Source organism: Psammomys obesus, unplaced genomic scaffold, assembly GCF_907164565.1.
Source record: "Psammomys obesus unplaced genomic scaffold, mPsaObe1.curated_primary_1811, whole genome shotgun sequence".
NCBI classification, from domain to species: domain Eukaryota; kingdom Metazoa; phylum Chordata; class Mammalia; order Rodentia; family Muridae; genus Psammomys; species Psammomys obesus.
In genome coordinates this window covers 14,121,795-14,141,460 of record NW_026596109.1, presented here as the reverse complement: position 1 = coordinate 14,141,460, position 19,666 = coordinate 14,121,795, and the positions used below count along the sequence as shown (strand labels likewise).

Below are 19,666 nucleotides of genomic sequence, written 5' to 3'. Positions count from 1 at the left end.
TTATTATTATTATTATTATTATTATTATTATTATTATTATTATTATTATTATTAGCCTCAGCTAACTAGCACCAATTGTCCCAGTAAAACAAAGATTTTACTTCCTCAGATTCTTAGTCAAAAATATCACATGAACAGCCCATAAGATTCCCTCTGAAAGATCAGAAACCAGCCTCCATTTCTCTCACTGTGCTTGGAGCACTGACTGGCTTTTTGAGCCCAACTGTTCAAAAGCCTCTACCTTCCTCCCACAAAACATTTTAAGGCAGAAGTACCACATAATGATCATGTCCATTTCAGCAAAACCCCATTCTCTGGGCCCAGGGGTCTTTGATGAGACTGTATCTCCAACCAAGAACCATGTATGGATATAACCTAGAACCCCTGCTTGGATGTAGCCCATGGTAGCTCAGTATCCAAGGGTGTTCCCTAGTAAGGGGAACAGGGACTATTTTCTGAGGTTTGGAGGTGTTAAAAGACAAAATATGGTCTGTTTAGAAGTATGAGAGAAGACAGAGGGTGGGTGGGTGGTGGGAAGTAGCTCTCACAAATTGACCCTTCAGGAATAAGCTGCATTAGGAGAAGGACAGCCGCGGACACCGTGGTCAGTTCTCCGTGTCTGAGAGCATTGAAAAGACAGCATAGTCTTTTAGAGACATGATGAGATCCTAAAGGGAAGAAAACGCTTAACAGTTAAAGGATACCTGCTGCTCTTCTAGAGGGCTCAGGTTTGATTCCCAGCACCTACACAGTGGCTCACAACCGTCTCTAACTCCAGTTCCAGAGGATCCAATACCCACTTCTGGCATCCAAGGGGACCAGGCATGTGCACAGACTTATATGTAAGTAAAACACCCATGTACATAAAAAGCAAAACAAAAACAAAGACCAAAAACCTGAATTAGCTTCACTAAGAAGAATAATTTAAAGTAAAAGGAATATAGATGCTATGGACAGAATGACATGATAGTCGCAGAGAAGTGACTTTAGTGAAATCCTGACAAACAAAGGAAAATATCTTCTATAGGGTGATGGGGCCTTCTTCATGTCATTTAGTCTAGGAAACAAGGAGAATAGAGGAGCCAGGTACTGAGCAAGACTGAGTAAGCAGGTATAAAAACTACAGTGCAGCAGGGCTTCTTACGACTCCAACCCAGAGAAATGTGTGGGGCCTTTAGAAAATCGATTCACACAGTCTTCATGCTGGGTGATCTGGACAGATAGTGACCATCATCTTAAAGCTCATATTAGGAGACAGGATGGCCAGAGACACCATGATCAGTCCAGGATCTAACACTATGCTATGTAGAAAATCAAAGAAAGTGTCATTTAATAAAAATAAGCAACCATGTATGATGCCACTGCAGAGCTCAGAGTGCTTTTGGGGGTCAGGTCCCAACAGTGCCCTGGATTTTAAGGGACTTAAGTCTATGTTGATGGTGGGAGAGGAGGAGAAAATAAAAATAGATCTGGGCCCTCCCACATAAGAAAGCATTCTGTACCTAGGTGGCCATGTGTGTCACTATGGTCCCTTCTCGGAGTCTTCCAAACAGCCAGAGAAGGACAATTTCCCCACATCAGGCAGGCTCTTAGTGACATATGTGCCATCTTCCCCAAACAATGAAGTGCTTTGTGTGCTAAGAGAGTTTTAAAAACTCAAATTCTGCATCTTTATGTAAAATGTGATAAAATGGTATTTCAGCCTGCACTGTGCCTAAGTTCAGCTGTGAAACCTGCGCCCGCCCCTGGGCATCTGCAGCCCCCCAGCTCTCAGTGCCTGCTCGGTTTTGGCACCTCGGCAGTTTCTTTTTGTCCTTTTCACCCCCTCATGGATCTTCTCCCCTGTCTTTGCAGGCCCCTTGTGGGCATTGGCTCCTTCTCTGAAGGTTCTGTGGGTCATCTGCTGATTGGCCTTTTGCCTTGGCTTTTTCTCTTCTCTAAAAATTTATTTTATGTGTACATGTTTTTGCCTACATGTGTGTATGTATGTATGCTATGTGTGCCTGGTGCCCTTGGAGGTCAAAGAAGGTGTTGGATTCACTGGAACAGGAGTTATAAATGGCTGGGAACTAAACCCAGGTCATCTTCCAGAGCAACAAGGACTCTTATCCACTGAGCCAGCTCTCTAGCTCTGGGTTTGTCTCTTTTTGCATCTCCTTTAAACTTTCTTTGGGTATGGCTGGGAGGGTCCACAGGTTCTGAATGTGAGAATGCAGAACAAATGGCAGGGTCTGGCCCCTGGGGATCATCCACTCCTTCACATTGCTGGACTCTAGAGGGTCTGTGAGTTTATGGAACGCTGGAAGCCCCAGACCAGTTAGGAGGTACATGGTTTTAAAGAGGAAGATTAATTAAATGCCTATTATATAGCTATCATTCTTAGCATGCTACATATACTAAATATATCAACACTTGTAACACCTATGAGGAAATTATAAAAATATATTTGACAAAAGTCTGCTTTCAAACCCCGCATAAAATATTACTTAGTTTAGTGCCTGGAATTAAGTGGCAAATCAACAAATTCCAATGTAGATTTCAATTTCAAACTATCAAATCTAAACTACAATATATCCTGACAAATCACACATCCTTTCTGATTGATTCCTCCGTCACAATACTTTGGCAAGTCTCATTTTAAGCTCCTATTCTTGTCCTAAACCAACAAAGTTAATTTCCTCACAAAAAAAAAAAAAAAAAAAAAGAAAGAAAGAAAGAAAAAGAAAAAAAGCTGATATACCAAGTAGATCAACAGCCATGTCTGGTGTATCACACTGACTTATTCTTGAAGATGTATACATCTATGGCTCTTACATGCTTAAGCTGGACCACATCTCTGGGCTTATGTGTATCAGGATGTACTTAGTATTCATCACTGTAGAATGGAGTGGTTAAGATAAAGATGTTATCTGGATTCAAATCTTGGTTAAAACCATGAATAGTGGCTATGTAACCTTATACGTGTCACTTAAACTTTCTGAATGTCAGCTTCCTCATCTTTGAACTATTGCTTATTACCTAATAATACTTAATTTACAAGATTACTGTAAGGAAAACAGACTAGTGTGTACACAGGGCCTAGCCTCTAACAAATATCGCGATTCCTATATGCCAATTTCAGTTTTTCTTTGAGAGAACAATATGCCATGCTTATGCTTTGCGTTGATACTCTTAATTACATGCCCTAGCACACTTGGTTTTGGTTCTTGTTTGTTTTTACTGCCTCATAGCCATTCAGTGATTTATTAAAGCACTGTCTATTTTCTCTCCTCACAGGAAGAAAATCTGATTTCATGAGAAGAGCCTCTGAGCTTTGTGTTGAGCATCCCCTCAGGGAGGGGATGCTATATGAATGCATACAGGCTGGAAATGTTGACTCTAAGTTTGTGCTCTGTTTGCTGCTGGACTGTATTGAAATTAGTGCCTAGCGTAAGCTAACATGAGCAGCATTATCTTACATCCCAGAATACCAAATAAATACAAATTTGATTTAAAAAATTGGAGTGAAAGTCTCCTATTTCTGAACAGGATATAGTAAACTGATTACATTAATTCTTCTGGTATTGAAAAGCACCAGAAAGCTGCTCAAACAGCTGTAATTATGGTGACTAGACTCTCCAGAAGAGATGACCCCAAAGAGATGAGCTAATAGGCCACCTGGCTTCCTCCTGGGAGCATCTGTGGCTTTTGAGCCCAAAACAAATACCGAGATTCTATGCTTTGTTCAACAGGTCAGCTGCCTGAGGACAGAGAACTCCGTAGGTCTGGAAATCCCCTAAGACTCAAGTTCCAATGATCTTGCATGGGTGCAAAGCTGAGCTTACTGCTCCCTCCGTGATGAGCAAACGTCAAGAGTGAGGGAAGGCACTAAAGTACACTCCATGCTGAGCCAGCAAAAGTTACACAGGAAACCTGGACTCACACCAACTCTTCCTAAAACTTGGGCGGGGGGGGGGGGGCTGAAATGAAACCCTCTTTTACCTTTATTTTAAATTTATAGAAAAATTGCAAAGATGGTACAGAATGATACACAGAAACACCCCGTTCATTGAGGGTCTGACATGAGCAGGGTACACTCAGCCAAACTCAAACTCTCTCATCAGTATTGCTACCTTTACATTAGCTGCCGGATGTGTTTGGATTTCTGGTCTTCTCAACAATGCCCTTCTACTTTACAGACTCAGTGCAAAAGACCATGCATTATTAGTCACCGGTTCTCCGGGGTTTCCTCTAACCTGTGGCTGGTTACTTGGTAATTTGGAAGAGTATGTATTTTATGGGTTTGCCTGTGAGCTTAGCCTTTAAGCTTTAAGCCTTTAAGCCTTTAAGCACTGAGCCATCTCTCCAGCCCAGTGCTTACATGTTTTAAAGACAGCCTTTCAATTCAGTTTTGTCTTATGTTTTCTCAAGTAAGACTAGGGTGACAATATCACAGAGAAGACTCCTTCACAACATAGGACACCAAAGTGAACCTGATAATCGCTTGCGATGTGAACTTTCACTAGGCTAGTTCCAACCCCTCCTCCCTACCACACATGGGTCTTGATATCAAATCCAGACCTTGCTGAAAAAATTTTCACCCAGACTAAGGCTTTCTATTCTTCTACCAGTTACTTTCATGAGGCAAACATATAAATTTTATAAAGTCCAGTTTAATTTGTTTTTGTCTGGTATGGGTTGTCTCATTTCAAAAAAATTCCTCGCCAAATGTAAATTGTCTACATTTTCTTTTCTGATTTCCTTTAAAGGTCTTGTAACACTTAAGATCTCTTGATCTGTTGTGAATTATGGGCCAAGAGAATTTTTCTTTTTTGTTGCTGCTGAGTTCTTTTGTTTTGCTTTCGTACAGAAGAACGATTTGTTCATAAGACAAGAATACAAAGTGTTGGCTGGGGAAACAGTTGAGTCCATGAATTGCCGCCTTGGGGACCAGAGGACCTAAGTTTAACCCCAGCACCAGTGTAAGCAATACCAGGAGTGCTGGCACACTTGTGGTCTCTACACTTGGAGGCAGAGACAAGAGCTCCTGCGGCTTTGTGTAATTGAGTTTGCACTTTTTTTTTTCATGTATCAGCTGTAGCATTTGTGTAGGTGAATCTGTGGACTCTATTCTACTCATTTGATATAGCTACAGCTTAGTGAACGCTAAACTGTCCTCAACACAGTAAACTGCTACAGTCACATAACATAAACATACTAAAATCTACAGACCTAAAAAAGCCAAATGACAAAGAGAACCCTAGGGAAGGTGCTTAATTCTCATTCAGAAGGGAAAATAGGATAGACATAGGAACCACTAGAAGAGAGTGAACCAGATGGGAGCCTACCGCAGATGTCCCTATGTTTTCAGTTGTTAATTGCCAGCTAAGTGCTGGCAGGTTTTTTTTGGAATTGTCATTACTGTGGCCCATCACCTGTTTTCTATTTGTAAGTACTTGTCCTTCCTCACCTGTCAAAGGGCAACCGATAAGAAATGTCTTGCTGCTGACTGGTTCAGACTGGAATGTGTGGGGTTTTTTGTTTGTTTGTTTGTTTGTTTTGTTTTTTTGTATGTGTAAGAGGTGTCTTGCTGCTGATTGGTTCAGACTGGAACGTGTTTGTGTGTGTGTGTGTGTGTGTGTGTGTGTGTGTGTGTGTGTGTAATAAAGAGCTGACAGCCCAAAGCTGGGGCAGGAAGCACAGAAGTGGGAATTCTGGGCAGGCAGGATGTGGGCACACTCAAGGAGAGACCAAGAATGGAGGCAGGAGGAAGAATTAATGGAACTGTATGGCAGAAAAGCCAAGGTAAAGTTAGATAGTTGACTAAGAGACTATCCCAACAAAAGGCCAACAGCTTTAAACTACCTAGAGTGCCTGTCTCTTTATTAATTAAACCACAAGCAGGGCCTGTGAAAGCCCTGCAATAGTGGTCCTCCATGCATACTCTATCTCTGCGGTCCACCCGTAGAGTCAAATGCACCTTTACCAAATGCACAAAACAGGAGTTCCCACATTTTGAAAACCTCAAAATGATTATTATGAAGTTACTGTTTAGTGTTTTTATGAAATAATTATGACTGAAAATTATTACTAAAAACGTTAAAATCTTGTATATTAAATTATTATTCATGTTTAGTATGTAAAATGTTTAGTGATTTTATGATGTTATAACTAAAAATGCCCACAATTCAGATGATCAGTGTTAGAAAAATCTCATTAAAACATCAAACAAAACAACAGCAGAAACCACCCTAAGAACCAAAGATGGCTCACCAGTATAGGCACTTGCTTGCCCTGATGACCTGACTTGATCCTCAGGACACACATGATGCAAGGAGAGAACTGAACTGACAAACTGAAACCACCAAGGTTGTTCGCTGACCTCCACCCATGTTGCGCGCGCCACACACACACACACACACACACACACACACACAGACACACCACTGAATAAATGTAATAAAATACACTAAAATGATAAACAAAAGGCGTTTTGTAAATCTCTGGCCAAGCAAGAAGTTAGATATGTTGCTTGTAGTAAACACAGAGATTCCTTCAGAGAATGCATTTTCCTTCTCTAACGAAGAGCCACAACCTGTAAGTACCTTGGCTGGTTTGGGAGCCTATTAAAAAGTCTTTAATAAAAAGAGAAAATTTTGGAAACTAACACATAAGTGTCTTGCATGAGCCTGATGTGATTTCAAGACATCTTTTACCCGGTCATGGATCTCTTCACAGTTTGAAGGTGAACACCAATCAGAGTGGAATCTGTGGGCACAAAAGGTAGTAATTGTTAAAGAAAGAAAACAAAAAGAAACTTTACCCAAACTTTATAAGCTTAAAGTACCACAATTTCTTCCTTTGGCCAACATGAGGAGAAAGAACTTTTTCAAATACTTATTCTCAGCTACACTATTCATTTTATACAATGTCTAAAAATAGTTTTAACAATTAATTTTGACATGTATTTGGGAGACTATACTGACATGGCTGATCTATATAGGTATAATGACTTTGACACATTACTCTTTGGCACTTATCTATAAATAAAATGTAGATTTTCACATCAGAACAATAATTCTATGTACAATGTCCTTAAAATTAGCACTTATTCTCTAATAATTTAATATACTATTATGTGGAAGAAACAAGAATCTACTCACATTTCCATTCTTTTGGAATAGAAATAAAATGGTCCCTTCTCAACAAAAGTGATATCACCTTTCTATCTGCTATGAGAATCATATTTTTAAAAGGATGAAATATTTAAATATAGATGAGAAAACTATGGATTTAATTAGAGTCTGCACATTGGGATTTAAAATGTCAGAACAGAAATAAGGCATCTATTTCTTTTCACTCTGCTCTTCTTTAATTCAAAATTGACATTCATATAATTAAGCTATTTTATTTTACTCAGGTCATCATGAAAATTTCCAGATCCCCTTAATTATAATGCATATGTCTGAAGTGCTCTCTATAATTCCCTATAAAGAATGGGAAGTGTGTTATACATTACTTAAATTTAGCCCCTTTTTGTTCTCAGCCTATTCTTACAAAATTAGAATATTACATTATTATACAAAGTACAGATCATTAAATAGGTTAATGGTTAAAAGCTCTACTTTAAAGAATGTAATCAATAGACATTAATGTAATAGATAATCCCAAACTTAATCTTTCACATAGATAAAAAGATTAGCTGCATCAATGCAAATGACTTGGTGGAACAATTACAGGAAGCCCACGGTGGAAATCTGAGATGCAACTCCACAGCTTCATCAATGGCAGTGTGCACAGGTCCACTAGTCTGTGCTATCGAATAAGAAATGCTTCTCTCACATGCTTTAATATGATTTACAAAATAAAAAAACTTAAGCATGAATTAAAAGGGTGTCAATTCCCTTTTAATTACGTATACTAAAAGTCAAAGCTAATTTTAGTAACACTGTAAAGTGTAAACAAATCTGGAGTCATAATAATAATATTTAGAGAGAGATACTTCTGAAGCACTTATCAAAATTGAAACCATTTTATGGAATGGCGATTTTAGAGGTATTTTTTTTAAATGGGTAAAAAGGAAAAAATACCTTTACTAAAATCATTGACTAAAACTGGATAAAGATTTTTTAAAATCTGTTTACTAAAAAACATGATCAAAGGGTTACCATCTTACTTCAATCTTAGAGAAAATCTTATTTTAATGAATACTATACATTTAAACTCCTGCAGCTGTGTCTCTGACATTCAACTGCTAGACAAAACTTCCAATTTTTCCTGGGACAGCAATATACAGTTACATCAGTTTAAACTGTTTCATGACTTCAATGGATTCTGTAAATACCTGTAAATATATTAGTAGGAACCTACAAACACCAATCCCTAGACTGCCATTCATTTAAAGCGGGCTAGTAAGTCCTGAAAGGAGTAAATTGTTTTTACTTCCAGTAATATGAGTTGAATACCTGGAACATTTTCTTCTTATTAGACGATTGCATCTAAATAGAGGTATTACACTTTGGTGGGAAAGAAGTACTACACTTGTCACCGAATACATTAGTAAAATTTTAACTCATCTTGTTAAGTTCAAACTAATTCACCATTTATTTTAAATGTGCCTTACTTTTATCCAATCAAAAGCAGGGCCTAGAGGGATGGCTCAGAGGTTAAGAGCACTCCTTGCTCTTCAGAGGTCCTAAGTTCAATTCCCAGCAACCACACATGGTGGCTCACAACTATCTATAGTGAGATATGGTGCCCTTTTCTGGTGTTCAGATGTACATGCAGGCAGAACATTGTATACGTAATAAAATAATCTTTAAAAAAAGAAAAAAATACAATTAAAAATGTAAAGCAGGTACTTTTGAATTTTAAGGATACTCACTTTGTTTTAGCAATAACCTTTTTATTTAATTATTTAAATATTAAGCACATTTATTCACCAAGAAATAACATATCTTAGCCCTCAAACGGCAGACACAGGGATATCAGCACAAATTAGGCCAGCCTGGTCTACACAGCAATTTCTAGGTCAGCTGGAGTTACAGGGTAAAACCAGATCTCATAAAACTTGAGGTATGGTAGAAAAGAGTTCAAATAGTAATATTTACTCTTACAGTATTTCTTCCAATGAAATATAACTAGAAAGTTAACTTTAGCTATACTCCACAAAGAATTTAGAGACAGTTAAAATTGTATACACATATCCACAGATAAAATAACTCAGGTCCCTTCCAATTGATACTATGATATTGCAGTATATTGAGAAATGGAAAATTCTACAAAATGTATTAAAAAATTAAGAGGACAGAAAACAATATTTACAAAGGCAAGATAAGTATAAGCAGTCTTGAAAACCTATACACATGACAAGTATCAGAACAAAAACCACAGGAATATGTAATTCTTGTAGCAAGTTTAACAGATGCATCCGCTGTGTCTGAACATCTGAGCAAATGCAAAAATTAAGAAAAGCTTCCTGTTGGTAAGATTCAAGTCATCAGACTTCTTCAGAAACCCTCCCTTTAAGAGTTTCTAATAAACGACTAAAGTAGGGGAGTGTGTGCATGTGTATGTGTAGAGAATGTCTTTGTATTGTACGGATGTAGCACCTGTTAATAATAAATCTGATGGCCTATAGCTTAGGCAAAAAAACAGGAGATGGGACATCCAGTAGGAAGAAAGGATTCTGGGAGAGAGAGGTGCAAGGGTTTTTACCCAGGAAGACATGAAAGAGGACAGACACATGATACCTGAGCACAGGTAACTAGCCATGTGGCTAAATGGAGATTAGAATAAATGGGTTATCCAGGGAAGAGCCTAGCTATTGGACCTAGGTATTTATAAATATATTTTTAGTCTCATGAGTCTTTATTCCAAGGGCTTGAGGCTGGGGGGAAAAACCACAGCAATGTGTATGCATGTATGTGTGCACACAGTACATGAGAGAGTACTCCTTTATCCTAGTGCCAGTCATTAGGCATGATTCTAATGAACTAGAAATGGCATCAATCAAAATTGTGTATCTCATTCTAAAACTTGTCAAAATGCAGAAAACACGTGATTGTAAGGTGCCCAGCTCCAACTGGTACATCTCTAACATAGCCCCTGTAGCTCAGGAAATATGACAAAAGGAGGAGTGGGATGATCTTAAGAGTCAGAAGACCAGTATGCCTACTGCAAGACAGTGTCTTCTAGCCATGAAATCTCAACAATATGGTTGCCAAAACAAGACCTATATAATGGCAGGACTGGGTGACATGCTAATGTGGATGGGGAAAATGTTCCAAGGTTCCAACCACAGAGCTACAGGAAGTCAGTGGCCACTAAGGGGAGGAAGAATCATATTTCTCCAGATCATGTGTAACAATAATGACTATAAAAGAGGATGTCATGAATTCAAGAGGGAGGAGAGGAGACAGAAGAGGAGATGTAGGGAGGGAAGAGAAAGGAATGAAGTAAGTATAGTTTTCAAGCATGAAATTCTCAAAAAACAAATTTAAATTAAAAATATTCTGTAACTCAGTATCGAGTGGCCTGCATTACACACACATAATCACATCCTCTTCCTGCTCCCTCCCGAGTCCAAATGCCTACAAAGCTAGTGAAATAACAGACAAACCCTCTGTTCAGAATAATATATTTTAATACAGCAGTGATAATCTTGTTCAAAGCAGTTGTTTTAGCTGGACTATTGCTAGAGTCTCTACAGCTAATTAAATATTTATTAATTACATCTGATGAATGAATATAATACCATTTATATTTTTAGTGACTACTTTTTTATGTCATCAGTAAACATAGTGCTTGAGTCAAGGTGTTAAAAATATCTAGTTTCAATTTCTCTGTAAAAGTTTTTTAACTAAACTAGATTTTTTTTAATAGGAAAAGAATAGTTTTTTAGTGGAAAAAGAATTCATGTGGTGCCCCAGCAAGCTAGGCAGGTGCTATCCCTCACATGAACTCTATTGCCTGGTGGGGCTGCCTCTCCAGGCCACAGGGAAAGAGTATAAGCTCAGTCCTGAGGTGACTTGATGAGCTGGGGGTGGCTTCCTTTTATCTGAGGAATAGGGTGTGAGGGGAGTGGGAATGAGGGTGGGACTAGGAGGAAAGGAGGGCAGGGCCTATGATCAAGATGTAAAGTGAATAAATAATAAACTAAGCTGGGCATGGTGGGGCACATCCCTGTGATAGCAGCATTCTGGAAGGCAGAGGCAGGTGGACCTCTGTGAGTTCAAGGCCAGTCTGATCTACAAAGGGAGTCTAGAACAGCCAAAGCTACACAAAGAAACCCAGTCTCCAAAAACAAAAACAAAAAACTAATGGAGAAATGGTTTTCCCATGACCACACATAAAACCCTTCTAACTGGGTTTGCAAGCATTCCTAGAGCAAGAGCTTGACACTTCCCAAGATTTAGATTCTCCTGGCAGGAGGTAAATGAGAAGCCAGATGCCACACAACAATGCATGCTCCACCACTGGGACTAATTGGAAAATTCGGTGTAGACTATTTGTATACTTAAGGCAGAGCAATTGTAACAAATCACCATGGGTCTACTGAAAAAACCTATCACATATTCAGATTTTCACTTTTAAGAAATTACATTAAGAGGGGCTTATGGGGGGATACAAAGTGAATAAAGTGTAATTAATAAAATTAAATTAAATTAAAAAAAGAAATTACATTAACTAATAGGAAAAAGAGCTAGACATGGCTATTAAACTTACTCCACATGAATTGTGCTAGGGAGAAATATCAAAATATATATTATATATTCCAAACAAATAATTTAAGTAAGCCTTAAAATCAAATTTTAATTGCATAAATAATTACTTCATATGAATATGCAGTTTTCTGTTTCTAATGTGGAATATTCAAACAATGAAAGGTATAGCCCAGGCTGGCTTTGACCTGGCAATCTTCGTGCTCAAAAAGAAAAGATGAGGTAAAACAGAGACCACACGTACCTTTCCCTGAGAGAGGCTCTGTTTAGCACAGGGCTCACACAGTGCTTCGGTGTTGACGAGGGTGCTGAATGAACAAGCAAGGTCCTTGCAGAATGCTGAGGCTTGTTACATGATCTTGGGCTCAAATATTCCTCACACTTCTCAAAGGGATCCTCGAAATCTCTTCCATGTGGTGTCCTGATAACCTATTAAAAAAATATGTGTCTCTCTCCATCTGTCTATATACGTACATACATGTATACATACATACATACATACATACATACATACATACACACATATACATACTATATAAAATGTGTACACTAATGTTGGGGTTTTTCTGATGCTTTATTTTTATGCTAATTACTAACCCTCAAGATCTGGTTACTGCCTGGACACTCCTATCCTTGTTTTGTAAACCTGCTGAAGACATTAGACCTAATTGGTTGATTAAAGTCCTATACCTGGGCAGGCAGAATGGGGTAGGCGTGGCTAAGGTTCCTGGGCTTTTGGAGGACAGGAGAATCACAGGACAGAGACTGACAGGAAGAGAGGAAGAAGGAGGCCTCCACAATGGGATAGCATGGAGAAGAAACCATGTAGGCCAGGAGGAAGGACTCCATTAATGTCATGAAAAGACTCAGATGAAGAAAACAGGCAAGTATTCATAAGATTATAGACAAAAGGTAGCTCAGATAGGAATGATTAAGGCAGATGGCATTGGATGGGGGCTGGGAGAACAGATGATGAGGTTATTGAGATAGTACAGGTAGAAATATTTGCCCAAGGTAATAAGGCAATTATAAAACCTACAGGGGTCTATGTCTTATCATTTGTGATAGCAGGTCAAATAATACTGCCACAATAATTATAGAAATAATAATAAACATTATATCATCCAACACTAATTTTTATTTACCACAACAAACATATTTTTCATTTTTAATTATTTCTACTATTTTGGAAATTGTAATCATTCTTCCACCTCTTTCCTCCCTCCAAATGCTCCTATGTAACTGCTGCCTTGCTCTCTTACAAATTTTGGCTTTATTTTCATCAGTTGTTGTTACATAAACACATAAAAACACCTTGTTCCATCTGTTGACCATTGGCTAACCAACTGGTGTGTTCTTCCCTGGGTAAAACTATTTCTTCTGCTTTGAGCATCATTTTGGTGCCTGCAGCTCTTCGTCAGTGGTTGAGGCCTCCTAGGCTTCCCCTCGCCCACTTAAGCATATCTATTGCTGCCCTTATTCAGGCCATGTTTATCTGGTCACAACATGATACAATTTCATTAACTGAAAACATTTTTGAGTAGGGTGGGACACATATCTAGATTGGCGTACATAAAATAAAGAACACATGATCGCTTAGTTTAGCTACTGTGGAACTTGCACTCTAGTGGAATTATATTGAGGACAAATAGTTTAAGACATAAACATATAACATGATACCTAAGTAAAATATGATGTAGTCCAAGAAATATTAAATTCCACAGAGGAAGTAAAACAATAAAGGCGATCAGAAATGCTGCTGAGTGGAACGGGAAGCACATGAAAAGCAATCATTTTAAAGCGAGCAGTCAGAAGGGACCTCACAATAAGAATAACAGCGTAATAAGGACTTGAAGATATAATAGCCATGATATGGAATCAGCCCAATGGTCTCTTAACAGACAGATGGATGAAGAGAGCTAATGTGGTACATATACACAATAAGAGTTTTATTCAGACATAAGAACAAAAAAGAACATTGAGAGGAATTTTAATCCAGCAACATGGCTGCTCTGACAAGGGATCATATCCATAGACCTTCTAGATCTGTGTGATCCAGCTGGAATGCAGACACAAGTCTTTAATCCCAGGAGACAGGCAAGCAGATCTTTCCATTCAAGGCAGCCTGGTATAGAGCAAGTTTCGGGTAAAGAAAAGCTTAGGTCTGGGCATGGTGGTGCATGCCTTTAATTCTAGCACTCAGGAGACAGGAATATGCACACCTCTAAGTTCCCTGAGTTGGTCAGCTGAGAGGCAGTGCAGTGGAGTCGAGTTCCTGGTAGTTGAGTTGGTGGCAGTTCAGTTCATGGAATCAGAGGTGGTTTTTACCAGTATAATTTTACAGAGATAGGTTGCAGAGAAAGAGAGAGAGAGAGAGAACAAGCTAGATAGAGGTGAAGACAGGATGAGCAAGAGAATGAGAAGGATCCAGAAGATTAGAACAGATTGCTAGAGTTTGCTTGAAGCCAAGCAGAGCAATTCAGTAAGAAACCCAGAGAGAAGCCAGATGGAATCAGTCAGTTTGGAGAGGAGTTTGAACCAGAACAGCTGAGCTGAACCAGTCTGCCAGAGTTCAAAAAAGAGCTACAAAGGGTAAACTTATTCAAAAGTCTCAGAGGCTGAAAACATTCTAGACCTAGATTAGATTTTATGAAGTGTAGAAATTTACAGGACTAGAGGCCTAGGTTAACAGGTGGAGGCGGTAAGCCTTCAAGATGACAAATACATCAGGTAAATAAAAGATACTTTAACAGTATATCATTTGGAGAAAAATGGTTGCAACTGTAGTTTGTCATGTTGAGTTTAACAAATCTAATAATAGGTAAATACATTAAGGGATAAAAATATAACTCAGTAAATTTGAGAACCCAGAACACTTGACTCCATATGGCTTAACTACATGAGGCCTAACTTCATTCCACAAAACCTTCTGACTTTCTCAAGGAACTTTTAGCCAGCAAAACAGGCTGTAAACAAACAAACAAACAAAACCTCCAGTACTTATCTCAGGACCTTCCCATAATGATCTACCTGAAGAACAGAAAGCTTAATCATCGATTGGATACCGTTCTTAAAATAATACTGATTCTCTTCTTTCTCTGAACATTTCCTATCTCAGAACAGATGAACTCTTCCCCTCACTATTCACCTTTATGACTTGCTTGAGCCTCCAGCCTCTGTTTATTAACCCAAAGCCTTTATATGCAAACTTTATCAATTAGAGCCTCATATTGAAAGCTCGCTATTAAAATGCTCATGACTCCCAACCCTGTAAATATCAACCTAAGGGTTGATATTTCAGACATACTGCTGTCTAGGTGGTATTCTCCTTTTCTGCATTATAGCTTAAAAATTTTCTCTTGACATCAAGAAACCATACAGACTGAGGGGAACATATGGGGAATTAACTGTTGACAACCCTGAGGCCACTAAAGTCTACAGATCAAAGATCTTAGACACAATGAAGAAATAGCTCTTTCCTCTAAGATCCTCTAAGATGCCTTCAGCTTCCCTTCTCAGGGGTGTCTCTAGCTGCCATGGTGAAATAACTCTTGTAGTGGGTTTGTTAAACAAAGTCCAAAGGTAAGTTCATGTCTTCTAGGATGGCATAACCCCTTCAGTGATATTTTCATGTGTTCATTGAGCTTGAAAACTGTGGCAATGCATTGCTAATGGTTCTACACTGTATCTCTCTGGTATTTTCATATGAGTTTTTAGGAGGAGGCTACATGCACATGAACAGCTATAAACTGCTAAATTAGTTTTTGAGCCAGGCCCACGGAATGACAGGTTTGGCTGTTCTCATTGCAGTAGGACCCCAGGTTACTTCTCAGGTTGTTAGTGTTTTGGAATTTGCTGTTGTTTGCCTGCTTGCTTCTTCAGAGGTGAACAGTCTCTTGGAGAGCTCACCACTGACCTTTTAGAATCACAGATTCAAGTCCTAAATTTGAAATAAACAATAATCTGGATAAATCCCCCAAAATAGTTAGCCAACACTGACAGACGTTCATGGGCTTGTTTACTTTGGCACATGCACATTCTAAGACAGATTTAAACTTTTCATATGTAATAAGGTTTTTATGCTGTAGGCTATTTACTTAATATTAATAATCTTCAATTGTTTGCTCATTTTTAAATAACATAACTTCACTAATAATCCATTAGAACCACAGACCTCAAGGTCCTAAGATGCTTTTTCAATTCTTGATCATGTCAAATCCTTTAGCTTTTAGCTGCTCTACTCTGACCCTTATATGCTATACAAATGTCCATAGAAGGAAAGTTTAATCCTCAGAAAGACTCTACCTGGAGTTAGAACCATTAAGGGTGGGGTTTACAACAAGGTCTTTAGGAAGAATCCAGTGCCCCTATCTCATATACCCGGCTCCTGATGAAAGTGGATTTGCTCTGCCATATGCTTCCACCATGACAAGACACCTCACCAAAGCAATGGGACCAAGGAACTGAGAATTGGAGTGAGAATCTTTTTTTTTATATGTAATTAATTTGGTTATCTGTTACCATAGTCAAATCTGTGTTGGAGAGATGGTTCGGGTATTATAGCACTTGTTGCTCTTGCAAAGAACCCAACTTCAGTTTCCAGTACCTACATGGTGGCTTATCAACATCCTTAACTCCAGTTGCATGGTGTCTGATGCCCCCTTCTGAGCTTCATGAGCACAAAGCATGCAAATGGTACACATGCAGGCAAAACACTCATATCAAGAAAAATAAGATTTAAAAAAAAGTTTATACTAATGGAAAGGTGATGAGCAGAATTTCAAAGCAATATGTATATTATCCCTGCTATTATAGCCCAAATATACATGGATTCTGTGAATATCCACATTACTATTGAAATACCAAAAAGAGTGGAGATGGTTTCTAATTTTGTTACGTTTTTGTTTCCAGCATGATAGTTTCAGTCACAAAATCGTTGCTCAAGCGCAGGGGAGAAGTTCATATCTAGACTATGACAGATATGAACATGTACCACATGTGGTACTAGACATGTACCACAACCCATCTTGTCCTCCTGTAGAGTAGAGATGTTGCTATGAAGTGATCTTTGCATGGACAGAGGAACTGTGGTCAGTTCTTGGCAATCAAATTTAGACAAGTGCCCATTCCAAAAGCAGGCTCACAGAAAACACCAGAGCCTTCTCCATGTCTACAGGAGTCTATGAAGCTGCAGCATAAGGAGAGCTACAAATGGGTCGATGCATAGAATGAAACAGAAGTTCAGAAGTACCTTCTATTTGTTAATGATGTCATCCTTCAACACACACCATGACATTCAAATCCATCAATAATTTCTCATTTCTCCATAAACGCTGTACTTTCTCCAATTTCCCCTCTCATGTTGCTTTTCCTCTGCAGGCTCACTCATCTCTCTCTTCCTATACATTTCCAGGGGCCTCAGAAAAGTGCCCTTTTCTATAAACTGTCTGGAACACTCCAAGTTTCAGAGTTTGTTTTTTTTCTTGTTAAAATTATTTTTCTACTACCTGAGTACTCATCAACCAACTACTATTTGCCCATGAAACATAGTCTTTTATTCTTTCCATAGGCAATGCGGTAGATGCTTGAAAATCTCCATCCTGGATTCAGAGATAATCTGTGACTTTACTCACCACTCACCATCTCAAAGGAAAGCTCTAAAAGTAATGAATCTAGAGGAAAGCAGGAGATTATAGATGCTTTACGGTGCAGTTAGTTCTTAGTAGAGCACACTGGGAAGAGTGTATTCATATCTAGCTTTAGACGAACTAGTTAACTTGAACAGCTGCAAATTTTAGCCTGTTCTTCACTTATTTACTTGTTTTAACAATCTACTCACACAATGTGTATATTATATGTTATACATATCATATTACAATCAGTATACTAGGTAATAGCATTAAGAAGCAAAATCAATGAAACACTTGATAGCCTAATGCTCATTGATTAGTAAAAGGAAAAGACTAAATAAAGATTAAAATAAATATATAACTATAAACTATGGATCATTAAATTAAGGAAATGAACAAAGAAAGTCTGTCTTTACACTTACTAAGGAAGCTTCCCTATTCCGTGTAGGATATTAGACATGATGCTATCTCACTTGTGTGTCCATATTTGTATATGTAGACAGATACATGTATATGTATATATATATATATACACATATGTGTGTGTACAGAAATACATATTTATCACATGTATGCATTAAACACACTCATATTACACAAATGCATGTGTGTATGTGTATACACATATTATATTTCTATGCATTAAATACATTCTCATATTGCACAAATCAATGCTCTTGTGCACACGTGTGTGTGTGTGTGTGTTCCTCCCCACCACACACACACACACGCAAACACACACATTTAAATTCAACAATTATTCCAACAGGATAATGAAACCCACAGCACATCTATAGGAAGACATTCAGTAAAGGCCTATTACACTCCTTGGCACAGCTACCAAAACCATGAAATTCCATGTTGTGACAATTATTTTCACATCATTTTACCAAATGAAGATGATAACTTGTCAGAATTTGTATAGCAGAAATATGCTTCTGCTGTCTGAGAACCAGGGAAGTTTTCATACTGTAATTGGCTGAACATACCTTGTAATCCTTGGATCTGCAGCACCCAAGGTGATGATGATCTGGAAAAGGACATAGAGAACAGGGGATCAATGTGCAACATCACAAAGGCAAGGAAGTAACCTCACTTCTGATTTTTAGTATCCTCAACGCTCCTCAATCCCAAGTCAGACAGCAGATTTCAAACACTTTAACAATCCTTCTGCTGTGTTACAGTGCTATTTGCCAGTGATCCAACAGCTCTATGGTTTCACAAACGCTATTTGCATTAGAACAGGGACTGTCAGTATGCAGAGACATAAGAACAATTCATTTCAGTAAACTTACTGAGTCTGGAACACATGGGTGATTTCACTAAGCCAGTTTATCATAACATGTTCTTCGTATCTTTGGCAGGGTGTAGGAAACACGCCAACTCTGGTCAGGAACAGCTATCACTGAATACTTCAGACTCTAACAGTGATGCTATGGCCCCAATCATTCTCCTTAAACTTTCAGGTCAATATTCCGAATTTGTCTGATGGCCATCTTTTATAACATTGCTTGAAAGTTACATATTACTGCAATTGCTAATGGTTAAAGTACAATTAAAGACAAAAAGATAACTAATTCCAACATCAAATTATTTTTAAATGTAATACTGTTTATTTAACTTCAAAAACATTTCAGCATCCTAAACATACAGAAAATTACAGAATGCTGCAAACTGCATTTAAGTACAGAAGGTTCTTGAACTTTAATTGAAGTGGTAGTTCTCTGCTTTGGTGACAACACTGAATTCTATGGTTTGTTTAAAACAGTTTAAAATCTACCACACTTAACTAGAGGAAAAAATCCAAACACTTCTCATGCCGGCTGACCCCTCCCCCCTTTTCCACAACCAAGAACGCCAGCAGACTGTTGTGACACTATATACAAAAACAGGACAACCTGAAGCTAAATGGATGCCCACCGCATATCAACATGTTCAGCCTCATGGTGCACGCCCTGAGCTACAGCCTCCTCCAAAATGCATCTTTCCCTCACGCCAAACAAGGAGCGTCGGAATCTGTCTGAGTTGTTTTGTTCTCTTTACAAACTATAGATATGTACAATTGACAACTCAGGGATTCTAGCCAATTACCATACAGTTAATACTATCTTACAAGTGGGAAACAAAATGCAAGATTCTAATTGAAGCAAGCCTGGGATCAATTTCTAATTCTGCCACTTTCGTATATTTTTCCAGTCAAGTTACATGCTCCACCTCTGTTTCAGTCCTTGTTTCCAGAGAAGGAAAACAATGCTTACGTTTGTCAAAAATCAAAGTCCTGATTTATAAAACCTGTGAGAGAAGACAGTATAGTAGCTACCACATAGCAGCTTT

General features: G+C 38.4%; 1 protein-coding gene across 2 annotated transcripts in view; it reads right to left on the bottom strand.

The window, feature by feature from the left end:
* Spata6 (spermatogenesis associated 6) overlaps window positions 1–19,666 on the bottom strand; it is a 90,854-nt gene that overhangs the window by 12,032 nt on the left and 59,156 nt on the right. For both annotated transcript variants that reach the window (XM_055628951.1, XM_055628952.1), the window contains 3 exons: window positions 18,322–18,362; window positions 11,947–12,131; window positions 6,648–6,747 (listed from right to left, as the gene is read on the bottom strand). In XM_055628951.1, the coding sequence (XP_055484926.1) occupies window positions 6,648–6,747; window positions 11,947–12,131; window positions 18,322–18,362 (326 nt within the window). The remainder of the gene's footprint in view (window positions 1–6,647; window positions 6,748–11,946; window positions 12,132–18,321; window positions 18,363–19,666) is intronic.